Here is a 12821-nt window from a genome sequence, read left to right as displayed (position 1 = left end):
GTCTTTGCCACTTCCATCCTTACTTCTCTGGGGAGTGCCGGAGCAAAGACAACAGTGCTTAGGTTGTGTGTGTGTGCTTGTGTGAGAACTGGGTCAGTGTGCTGGTATGCAGCAGCAGTATAAAGTGGTAAAGCCTGGAGAGACATGGGGCAAGGCACAGCCCTGGATGTCATGTGCTGCTGCTTACTGCTGATTGATCATTTCTTTCTGATGTGTGTAGTGAGAGGTGTAGGTCCATACTAGCTGCATCTGCTTCCCAAGGTAGATGGAGGTTGTGACTATCCTGTTTATCACCTTCTGTCCACCCACCCACTCATTCTGCCAGATCAAATGTCACCTCAGATCTACGCATGACCCTGTGCCAGTCATCCAGCCCTCATTACCACAGCTTCACTAGCAGCTAACAACCCATAACACACACACACGCTCTCACCAGTGACCTTTCAAAGAACCAAACCATGGCAGCCAGCAGGTCTGTCCCTCCCGCACTGTGTGAACTAATAACATGACACAGAGTTTGTTTTGCACCTACATGGCTAGTTAGAAAGCGTGTTGCTCATTTTCAGCACCGTGTTGTCCAGTCATTGGCGTCATGAGCCCAGAGTCTTGTTGGTGAACAACGTGATTGATCTTACATTAATGTGCAGGATGCAAGGAGAGAGAGGTTCTTTGTGTTCTGGTCAATGTGAATGCAGATACGAGCCATGTGGAAAACCGTATGGGAAACAGTCCTTCCCCCTTTGTCCACACCGTCTCTGCGGGCAGACTACTAACATTACTGCTGAGCATTACTGCTCACTTCTGTTAAGTGAAAATCCACACTAAAACATAAATAGTAATTTAATTAGTAAAAGAGCTGGGAATCAAAGAGTAATTCACTATATGATATGATTTACCATACGTTGCCCATGATAACAGTGATGTAGCGATCTGTGTAATTGAAGAATACAAAATACCAGTAAAAAGGCAATGTGCAGGAATTATTTATGCATTTACTGCATTGTGGTGTCAGTTTCTATGAAGTTGACATGAACTGAAATGGAACAACGTATTAAAAAGTTTATGGAGTCCTGTCCAACAAAATGGCCATAAACTGGCCAAAGGCCGGACTGCCAGAATAATGTTTAAAGGCAGGATTCAACTATGGCTCATTAAAATCGATGATCATTTTAGAAGAGGAAGCAATATGATATACTGCCGTATCAAGATTTTGTCCCTTTCCTAGTCAGAATAGTGAAGCATTGTGTACATGAGCAGCGTTTCCGCTGCAGGAACTTTCCTCAGGGATTAGGAAACTTTGAAGGAACGTTTCCATAGCAGGGACCAGGGTCTGTATTAAGTTCCCGGACGTTATTCACCTCCAAAAAAGTCCCTGCTAGCTGGTTAGTGCTTTCCAAAAGTACATAATCTTTGGAGTGGGGTTTGCGTTGCAAAACATTTTTAATAAGTTGAGTACTCACACAATTTAATTTCAGCCACCATTTTTTAAAATCTACAGCCGCAAACCAGTTGTTTTTTTGTTCATAGTGCTTCAACACATCAACATGATGTTACTGAAGAAAGCATCCGACAAAATGAACCAGCGACAACTTCCAGGTTGATTTTGTTGTTGTATAGTCACGCGAAAAAATTGATTGTAAAAACAGCTGTCTTTTTTTCATAACATGAGTGGACTAATTTGCCTCATCTTCACGGGTCTTTACACCACGATAGGGACGTTAATGATTAATCATTATTTTGTGTTATTTCATTTAAAATTCAAGTAACTTTGTTTACTTTATCTGTTCTTTTATCTCCTAATGTAGCCAACTCTGATTTTACATCAACAATATATCATGTCAGTGGTTAAAACAGTTTGTTAAAGGAAAAATGTCCAACATATATTCATATATTATTAATGATTAATCCACTATTGATTTAAGAAATTTCTTAAAATTTCAATTGCTACACCGCGATGGAAATGTAGACAACAACGGAAGGAACCTTTTTTAGTTCACGAAAGGTAAAAGTAAAATGCAGCTATTATGAAAGCACCTACAGTGTTTTAACAGGCACAGTTTCTGGTTTATACATGCTCTTGAAATAATGTGCATTAAATGGGGACGTTCAAATTCTACAAATCCCTTATGTCAGCACTTAGTTTAATAGAGCAGCCTTTTAGAGCCTCACATTGAGTTTCTAGTGTTGAGTGAGATTTCTTCTCACAGCATTGTTAATTGAGCTCTCATAGAATAGTGCATTTAGTTTTAGGGTAGATTTTAACTTAATGTCCCTGACTCTAAAGGCAATAAGTCAGTCAGTGGTTTAGTGCTGAGCTGGAGAGAGGCCAGCAGCACATCTGGCCATGGTTAAGAGGAGCTGTGATGGGAGGAGTGGAGATGGAGGCCAGGGAGGGCTGAGTGATAGCTCAGTGCCTCAGATAACCCCTCCACAGCCACGCCTAGCACTCACTGCTTCGAGGGGGCCCTTCAGGGCCTCGCTACAGCCCCTCCTGTGATCAACCCAAGCCTGTTTGAAGGGTTAGGTTATCCTTTTAGTCAGTGGTATGTATTTGCTTTTTCCTGCTTCAAAAAATGTTAGGATTTACAGCTCTCTCTAATATTGTCGTAACTGAAAATGATTGTGTTTTTGACTGTTGGTCAGTCAAAACAAGACATTTGAAAAATTGACTGATGGCTCTTTGAACTGGTAATTTTCTTTCTATTTTTTGACATTTTTAGACTCAATTGAACAATTGATCAGTAAATTTAAAAAATAATCTAAATCAATGATGAAAATAATCATAAGCTTTATCCATATATAGGACACTTGGCTTTTAGAATGCAGAGAGCAGAAGATGTTGTCAAGTTGTCAGTCAGTTCTGATTTGATTACATGAGGCAAGTTAGCACAGATATTACCATATATCACTTTCCATTTGAAAGATTTTTGTTCAGTAACTGTCGCTGAGATCAGATCTGAATAAACCAGTGTCTTTATTTACAATAATGCCAAATGATTTGAATACTAACAATTTGCATCATTATATTGCATCAAAACACACTGTCACAGGCAAATATCTGGTCAGTCACTATTCTTGCCAACTATGACAGGCAAAGAATTTTGTTCCCTGCAGGATCATCACATCAATATGTCAGATGCTTCTATTCTTTCCTTAAGTCAGTCATTGGATGCTGCAAGTCTTCCTGTATGAGCTGTTGGGCTCGATGATTAAACATCCTTATGATTGAGAAGGGCATAATTTATGGCTCAGAGGGCTGCATGTGGTCACCAATATCTGTAATAAGTTAATAATAGTGTAGTCATTGTAGAAACCAGCCCCTCCCTACCAAAGCCAAGGAGTGCCAGATCCATGTTGAAACTCAGGTCAGGAGCATGGTTTCAGTGCCTGGTGGAACTGTGGGGTTGTGAATTAAAAAAAGAATATTGAATGATATATTTTGGCAACAGATTCTTTTAAATTTAATTTCAATATTGATATTGGGTTCAAAAATCCAATGTTGATGTGTACATGTCAGCAGATAAGTAACTACTTTATTGACTAAGGTTGCACAACTGATCAACGTATAATCGAAAGTTGCCCTACAAATCTTGTTCTCCAGATGTTAGAAAAGATGTTTGTTTGGTAAAGACCCCAACTAATGACACATCATCATGATTTAATAGTTTTTTTAGTGAAAATGAAAATCAGTGATGCTGATGATGACCATTTCCACACATTGTGAATCATATTGCAATCACAATATCCATCAAAGTAATCACAATATGATTTTTTTGACCATGTCATGCAGCCCCAATATTGACCTTAAAAATGTACAGTCAGCTAGGCTGTAGTACATTGTAAACAAATATTTGGTAAGAGGATACGTAATGAAAGAGAGTTAGTCAAGATTTAAGGCACAGAAAAACTACATTTACAGCCACAGCTATTCGCCATGCTAAAATGACATTACCTAGCCATTATAAAGCCTCTCAGTTGTGAGGAGTATCTGCTTTTCTTTGTCATATGTGACAATAAAGGTTTCAGACTATTATGATTGGGTAAAACAATCTATTTAAAGATGACATGATGGGCATTATTCTCCATACTCTGTTGAAAATATACATATTCACATCATTTGTAATTACTTGTATGGTACTGTGTCAACTCCAAAGCAGGAGCTCAGTGTTTTCCTCATTTCAGTGACAATGGATGGATGTGTGGGGGGGATAAAGCATCTCAAGAAACTTATGTATTATCCAGACTCTCATTTCATTACTCATGTCCTAATGTTGTGTAACCCAGTTGTTTTGTGGTATCAAAATGCAATAACCTTGTGGTCTAGATAACCCTATCTCCACCCAGAAGCTGAGAGACGTTTGGGTTTATACGACCATAAATCCTTCAGGCTCAAAGAGAAGGAAATCATAGCAAAAAACTGTTGGCACATTCATATCCTCACCTCCTGGTATCTATTCCAACCCCTGGGTCTATAAATCATCAATAGAATTAATGTAGACAGGCATTTGTTGCTGTCAAAGGTTTTACATTTATCCAGGCACTGTCAACTCTAGAATTGTAAGAATTAACAGCTTTAGTTTATTAACAGCCAAAACGAGAGATTAATGGCACTATTAGTGAGTAAGCTGTATCCCACAAATACCTGGATGGCCTCCATGTGAATATGTCCTTGGATCAAAGCAAGCTTTGTCTCAAAAAAGTATTCATTTCAGAATTAGATTCAGTACTAATAGCGGAGGGATGCTAGAGATCAGAGAAGAAATAGTGTCTGAATTCCTAGGTTCCTGATCTCTCCTTTTGGCCCATTTTTATGATGAAGACCATTTCACTTCTGAAGGTGTGGTGTTTACACCTGGTGGTAAGTGTGTGCCGGAGGGTGGTAATCATCATTGATTCCTGGCATAATAGAAAAGAGAAAAACTGGTGGCAATTAGTCAGTGGTGTTTACTCATAATTTGTGGTTTTATAGCTACAAGTGAAATGGTGATTCATGCAATAACGTGTTAATAACTTTTTATTAGTTTTTTTAAGACGCTCCTCCTTTTGACATAGTAATACAAAAACTTGTGTACATGGTTGTTTCATTGTTGATACGTTTACTAGGAGGCTAATTGATTAATTAATTGACTAATTGTTTTAGGTCAATAATAGTTACTGGAAAATTACAATCACATGTTCAGTCAAACATTGTGGCGTCACAATATTATTCACAAATAAGATTTTAAGAGATCTCATCGCATGACTGTTTTCATCTTCAGAGCAAGTCATTGAGACTAGGACCAACTGACTTGATCATTTGTTCAAGTAAGTCCCAAGTCATTTTTTCTTGGGCAAGTCAAGTCCCAGATTGTGTTAAGTAAGTCAAGTTGAGTCCATAGATAAGGCAAGTCGAGGACCCGTTCCCTTATTTTTCCACAACCCAAAGATATTCAGTTCAACAGAGGAGGAAAGACATCAGAAACAAACCAGATCTAAGAAGCTGAAATCAGGGAATCTTGCCATATTTTCTTAAAGAAAAAAATTCCTCAAACCAATTAATCGATCAGATCAGTTGGCAATAGATTCAATAGTTAGCAACTAATTGATCAATTGTTGCAGCTATAGTTTAATTAATAAATCCTGTCTCTACATGTTTTCAACTGACAAACAGTCCAATTGCACTTAAGGCAAGTGTTGAGTGAGGTTGACTACTGAGTTCCTCGTGTAACACCCATGACGAGTAACCTAGTAGTGCGGCCTGCATCGGCGCTAGTAGCTGGGGAGCTGACAGTCATAATGTCAGTTTCAGTGTTGTTTTTGTAGTGGCGACCCATGGGATCAAAGTGGAGAGGATTAAAGGCATTGTAAAGTGTCTCTGTCATCCCCCTCTCCTGCCCGGTAAAAAGAGAGGGCCCCTAAGCCTGCATAGCTTTTATTGTCATAATCCATACAGTTTCAATTGACTATGGAATGCATTGGCTAAGATGATGGTGTTGGTGGGGGTGTTCATATGTGAGTCTGAGTCGGTATGACTGTGCATTTGCATGCCTCTTCCTTCCGCAGCCGTGCACGAGGTCTGTGCAGGGTATTGATGTATGTGTCCCTGATACAGTTGCTGCAGTGACCAGCAGAGACACAGCAGCGTTATCACTGCAGTGTTGTCTTAAAGCGTCAGAAGGGGAATACCCGTACCAAGTGGGGCCAGCTCCCAAATATGTCCCATGTTTTATGTCTCAGGGTAGGGGATGGGAGGAATGGATGTAGAGTAGAGGCCTCTATTTCGGTCCTTTGTTTATGTAAGGAGTGGCAGTATGGTGTTAGGAGAGCAGAGGAGTCTGGGAATGTTGCGACTTTATAGCTTGGGAATAATATACTCATCTGTGGAATGTACTGTAATAATAGGATTACTTAAACCGTGGGATATAGATTGTACGCTTTGATGATGGAAACAATTAAACAATTGATTTCAGTTAATTAATTGTGAATTGTGAATTATAATCTGAATTTTCTTGCATGAGCAAAATCAGTTAATGCAGTTATGGCAGCATCTAAAAATGATGTTCTTTATCAGTTAATTTGTCAATTATTTTCTTGATTCTTTTTTGATTTTGTTTAGAAAATGTCAATGAATTGTAAAAAATCATCAAATATAAATTAATGGCATTTTCACATAGATTGTGTTATCTGGCCAACAGTCTTGAACCCTAAGATATTTAGTGTACAGTGACATATAGCAGAAAGAAGCAGCCAATCTTCACATATTGGGAGTTGAAAACACCGAATTTTGGGTGGGTTTGTTGGCCGTTTTTGCCAATGTGATAGCTAAGATCCCTAGAGGAGATGTGGAGAGAGAGATGAGGTTATGACATGCATCAAAGGTCCTGGCTCGAACTCACACGGCAACATTGCGGTGGCATGCGCAGTTACCATTCTGCTACCAATATGCTCCGTGATCAGTGATTCATTGATTTGACCTCCAGATGACACTGCTACACCCAATCTCACAAGTGAGATTAATCTTGGCGGCACCCTGCAGCTGATTTAAGATCAATGTTTCAAACAACATCTAACAACAAAATTGATGATGTTTTTTTATTGATTGACTGATTGATTAATCGGCTAATTGTTTCAGCTCTATGCAGCTAACCATTTTTTTATATTATTTAAAGCTGAAACGATTAGGTGATTAGTTGTTAGTCAGTTGACAGAAAATTCAGCTAATGTGATAATTGATTAAAATGATTTCTTGTCAAAGAAAAAAGCAAAACATTTTAAATTTGATGGTTTGTTTGTTGGTTGACCAAGCACTTTATTATAATTTCACAAAATAATATGTCCTGATAGACATGATTGTCAACATAAACTTTAAATATATATTTATTTTTACTTATTACACTAATACAGTAGAATTCAATACTATATAAGCAACTGTACACGGTACATGAACCGTCATTTTTATATACTACAGTATACCTTGAAACCGGTATAAGCTGCAACCCTATTTTGGATACGTGATCAGTCAAAACAAAAACATTTTAAGACACTTGGCTCTGGGAAATTGGTGCACATTCTCCATTATTTTCTGTCATAAACAGAGAGAAAACAGATAATTGATTTAGAAAATAATGTGCAGATTAATTGTGAGGTGCAGACCTACATATGCAAAAAATACAAATTGATAACTTAGAAAGTTATGTTTTTTTTTTTACTTACAAGGAAATGCACTGAAATGCTTTTACATTCTGTGTTACATTGCACACATTTCCCCAGGTCATTCTACCCATTTGACAGTTAATAAGATTACTATGAGTTTTTCAAGCTGAGTGAACGCTCACCTCTGTTTTTGTCTCTTCACAGGGACGTCATGTCAAGACTGGACAGCTGGCTGCCATCAAAGTCATGGATGTCACGGAGGTAAGGATAAACAATATTATTTCAGCTTGAAGTCACAATGTAAGAATGAATGGCAGTCACTGTGCAAAGGGTACAATGAGTGACAAATAAGGCACACCATAATATGCTGTATTACAATATTAGTGCTTGATAACTTGTCATCACTAATGACGAAGACAATCAGAATTACCCATCTGAGAAATTATCAAATTTAGCCTGTTTTCAATCACATTTTGGTTACTAGCTTCACATATGACATGGGCCCCAAAAATATACTGGTACGTTGTGTCTTTCTATTTACAGATCATTAACATCAGGTGTTTGTTGAGTTTTTTGTTGCAACTCAAATACATGAAGTTATGAGCTAGTTGCTAGGGTGTTATTGTTTGTTAGGAGTTGTTTCCCACCCCCCACCCCTCATTCTATCATAAATTGGGTCTTTGTCTGGTTGATATTAAAATTAGTAGACATTCCATTGGATCTGACGTCTAAATGTTTTTAAGCTTACAGAGGAGAAAATGCCATGCTCTGTAATGACACCCCCCCCCCCCACCCCCCACCCCCCACCCCCCATAATAAACAGCAGGGTAGAGGCAACAGGATGCTTATTGAGTGAAGTGCGTCATTTAGCGGCCAGCAGGCTGCCCTCAGCTGTGGGAGGTCCTGTCTGCAGACGAGAGGACGCACACAACCACGCAGTGCACATGTGCAGAAACACAAAGCAGAAGGTTTCAGAGTGGCAGTGAAGGCCAGCAGGGCCAACCCACCCACACAGCCATAATAATGATGGAGGAATATGGGTGTGTCTGTACACAACGTGCGCTTTTCTAGTGAATTCTGGTTGCACTCACGGCCTGGAGTTCATCTCCCTGGAGGAGCAAAATATAAAGTCATCAGTTAAATTTCAACCCTGCCTCACAACCCTTATAAGGACACATTTACCACCATACACTGGTACTGTGATCAACACAACCCTGAGAAGGCTAAAAGAGGCTACTGACGCAACAGCAGAAAGCCGTATGCCCCAACTTGCTCACCTGCTGCCACTCCTCACATAAAGCTACGTCATGATGAGTCACACTGACACACTTGTCTGATTCGTTATCATGTGTAACCTGCGAATAAAATGTTGCCCAACCGCTTCCTCTTCTGCGTGACAATATACTGCTGTAGGTGTGCCTTCTCGACATGTAGTAACCCATTACCAACAATGCTTCTGTTTAATGGGAATCATGTGTCAATAGGAGCAGGTACAGACTGAGGCTTAACCGGTTTTACCATACGTTAGAAAATGAGTTCTGCAGTAGTTTCTCATTTTAAAGTGAAATAGTCCACTGTTTAGTATTTAAGACTATTTATTGACCTTTAATTTAAAATTAAAGGTCAATAAATTTGTTGAAAAACAAAATAAATGAAAATTATTTCAGGCTCACTGATTGAATTAATGAGTGTGAAAATGATGTCAATCAAAGTAGAAGTTCAGAGATTTGTAGAATCATTGCACTGGTGCACTGAAGCTCCGCTGGAGGCTCTTGGTGGCCCAACACCTCACAGAGACGCTTCATGATCATTTCCTGTCATTTGTCACCTATCTGCATCTTCAGTGGCTTTGCAACCACCTACAGAGCTGACTCTATTTAGCACTGTATATAATTATTTGGTGTGTGCCTTTAACAGTCGCTAGGGCTAGAGCCAGCTATCGTAAGCCAGATGTTTATTACCTGCACAACATTGAATGAATCATTGTTTTCTCCACCAATAAACCGATAAGGCGCTCTGTGTTTCTAAAGTCAGTTTGACTTTGATTACATTTGCATTAAACTGCACTATCAGAGGTTATAGACCAAATCACTGTGACATCACGGTAACAACAACTGTTACATCCATGTAGAAAATGTATGTGAAAATGGCAAACTTGTTTATGTTTATTTGTGTTGCCATTTTAAGCTGTACTGCAACATTTAAAGATATATATCTATATCTATATCTATATATATATATATATGTATATATATGTATATATATGTATATATGTATATATATGTGTATATATGTATATATATGTATATATATGTATATATGTGTATATATGTATATATATGTATATATATGTATATATGTATATATATGTATATATGTATATATGTATATATATATGTATATATGTATGTGTGTATATATATGTATATATGTGTGTGTGTATATATGTATATATGTGTGTGTGTATATATGTATATATGTGTGTGTGTATATATGTATATGTGTGTGTATATATGTATATGTGTGTGTATATATGTATATATATGTGTGTATATATATATATGTGTGTATATATATATATGTGTGTATATATACATATATTATGTTGAGTTGCTTTGCTAGAGTGTCATATCTAACTGCTAATTTCAGTTAACTTAAGCTGTCATTTTCCGTAGTCTGTGGCCCCACATGAAAATTAGGTCTACAATCTAATGTTAGTTAAAGTGTTGTTATTGATAAGCTATGACAGCATTGAACATGCATTTTAGATGAATTGGATGTATACACTTTCAAAGAACATCATTACAAAAAGACAAATTGTAATTGTAAAAACACATTTTTTTTTTTACCCTTTATGTAAACATACATTGTGATTCGGTAGTATAGACTGTGAAACTTTTTAATTGGAGAAATTGTCCTTTGAATTTTTCACTATGTTCTGATGTAATATATTACAATCATTTATTCATGAAAGTAATAGTCAGACTCATCAGTAATTAAAATGATTGTTAGTAGTCATTAAAAGGAAGCACAGGTACGTGGAGAATCTAATTTTACAGATATTTAATTAATTTAAATTTATTTTTAGTAGTCTGTAGTCTGGTGGTACGGCACTAAAACACAGTTCTTGTTTCACCCCCATCATGTTACAGTTATTGTTATCTTGCATAGCCCGAATTAGATACTGTACCTCATCAACAGCTATGTTTAAGAATGAAAAATAGTATACAAATGCATACAAATAATAGAATACGTTGCTTCTTTCTTTCACTTGCTTCTGAAACAAATGTACGTGCTAGTCAGATAAAGATCTTAAGACACAAGGTAGTGATGCGTTACCACTTTTGTCCACAGGGGCCCTTAGAATCAACACAACATTAAAGTTTCTTGTAGCTGCTTTAATGTTCAAAGTTGGTGTATAGTGCTAAAACATGTGGGGCCAGCCCATTAAGGCTTCATTGTATCTTAATCACACCCAAGTAGTTTTCCACATTTTATTATCATCGTCACTGAGGTTTCGTAAGCCATGATGCACTTCCTCGTCTGTCCTGGCTGTAGAGCTCATCTACAGGCACGCTTGCCTGTCCAGTGTCACTCTGACCCACATTCTCATCCCTGCTCCACATTCCCAAATCCGAACACTCCTCCACTCCTCCTCTGTGCTGCCATTTAGCCCTGAAGCTAAAAATGGATGCCGTTTGTACTTAGGCTCTATTATGTTTTATATTAAAATCATCTCCAATCCTCTGGTGCAAAGGTGACTGGACGATTTGTGCTGATAGTGGCTTTGTTCTTATGTAGCTGCCAGACCTCTCGACAGTGTGGTAGAGATCCAGTACCACGGATTAATAATTGTATATTGTACATTGACACATTGTTTTCCTTCATATCCTCAGTGTTGTCAGTGGACAAATCTCCACACCTCCTCCTCCTCCTCTCTGTCTCTCTCTCTCTGACACACATCACCATATGAGTGTGTCATTCTCTCCCTCACCTCCCCACCTGACCTGTGGCAGCGAGGCTTTCACTGCCGGGGAGTGTGATAATCCAACAGCTGCACAGCAGAGAGGGGGAGGGCTGGAGTTGGGGGTGCGCACAACAGAAAGGCTTACGTCAACTCAAACGAGTCATGCAGCAGCAGTATGGCTGCCTGCATAGACAGCCAACTGCCATTTTGCTATTGGTGATGCATACACATGGCATTATCACCTTTCTTTTCATTTTACCACAGTTTTTCTGTGTGGTTTTATGATAAGTGAAATAAAATCTGTTAACCCAACACATTGTAGTCTGCAGTGATAATGCTCTTCAACCACCCCCACCTTTGGTTTCCATCCCCCTCCTCCCACTGTACTTTCTATAGGAGAAGCTGTGTAACCATAAAGCAAACCACTCGCGGGCTGATCCCTGCATGTGTTCAATTAGTATGTCACTGTTAATCATTGTCAAGTTGCTATTGGGTGCAAGCAGGGAGCAAGCGCTGCAGCTAGCTTTGACCTTTTTATCAAGATGTGATACTGGACAGGTTTACTTCTTGTGCTTGCACTAGAGGCCATTTTCAACAGACGCTAAACACTGCATTGATTTAGCTTTTAAACTCACTGATTTCCCTGTACATTCAGGGCCTTCTTTGGTTATCATTTCTATTTTTTAGGTTGCTTATTTTTAAAGCCATCCATTTCCTGGTGATTTATTACACTTTCATTAAGTGATTCTACTCCCCAGTATACATGATATTTACTGTGTTTTTGTAGGTAAGTCAGGGCTGGACTCTTTAACTCCATTTATGATAATGTCAGCCCGACACTAATGTATATCTGTGGGGGATTTGCCATCGATCTAATGTATATTTAGTTTTCCTTACAAGGGATTACTGATAATGGCTACTGTACACATCAAGTCGCAATGAGACTCACTCATGCATCATTAATCCCTAAACAAAGGAATCATTTGCCAGTAGATGGATGACTCCTGCTGCATTGTTATATAGCTGAGTCCAAGACGCTCCATGAATGAGGCCTGGTCAGATTGAAATGAAAACACCAGGGCGTTGTCACACAGCTTGACACTTGCCATGCCCATAAGTATGGAAGCGAATTGATTTTAATCTGAAATAAAATGTCAATCGAGGCCAAATGATGACCAATGATGCCCATACAGCGATTATTATTTTTCACCATAAAACATAA

The 12821-nt window shown here is 38.4% G+C and overlaps 1 protein-coding gene across 9 annotated transcripts in view; it reads left to right on the top strand.

Annotated features, from left to right (window-relative positions):
• The window catches only part of LOC141020451 (mitogen-activated protein kinase kinase kinase kinase 4-like), a 43343-nt gene that overhangs the window by 9101 nt on the left and 21421 nt on the right, over positions 1-12821 (top strand). For all 9 annotated transcript variants that reach the window (XM_073495533.1, XM_073495535.1, XM_073495536.1 and 6 more), the window contains exon 3: positions 7837-7893. In XM_073495533.1, coding sequence (XP_073351634.1) covers positions 7837-7893 — 57 coding nt within the window. The remainder of the gene's footprint in view (positions 1-7836; positions 7894-12821) is intronic.

This window comes from Pagrus major, chromosome 24 (assembly GCF_040436345.1).
Source record: "Pagrus major chromosome 24, Pma_NU_1.0".
NCBI lineage: Eukaryota > Metazoa > Chordata > Actinopteri > Spariformes > Sparidae > Pagrus > Pagrus major.
The sequence above is the reverse complement of the archived record's forward strand: the minus strand, read 5'-3'. Positions and strand labels throughout refer to the sequence as shown.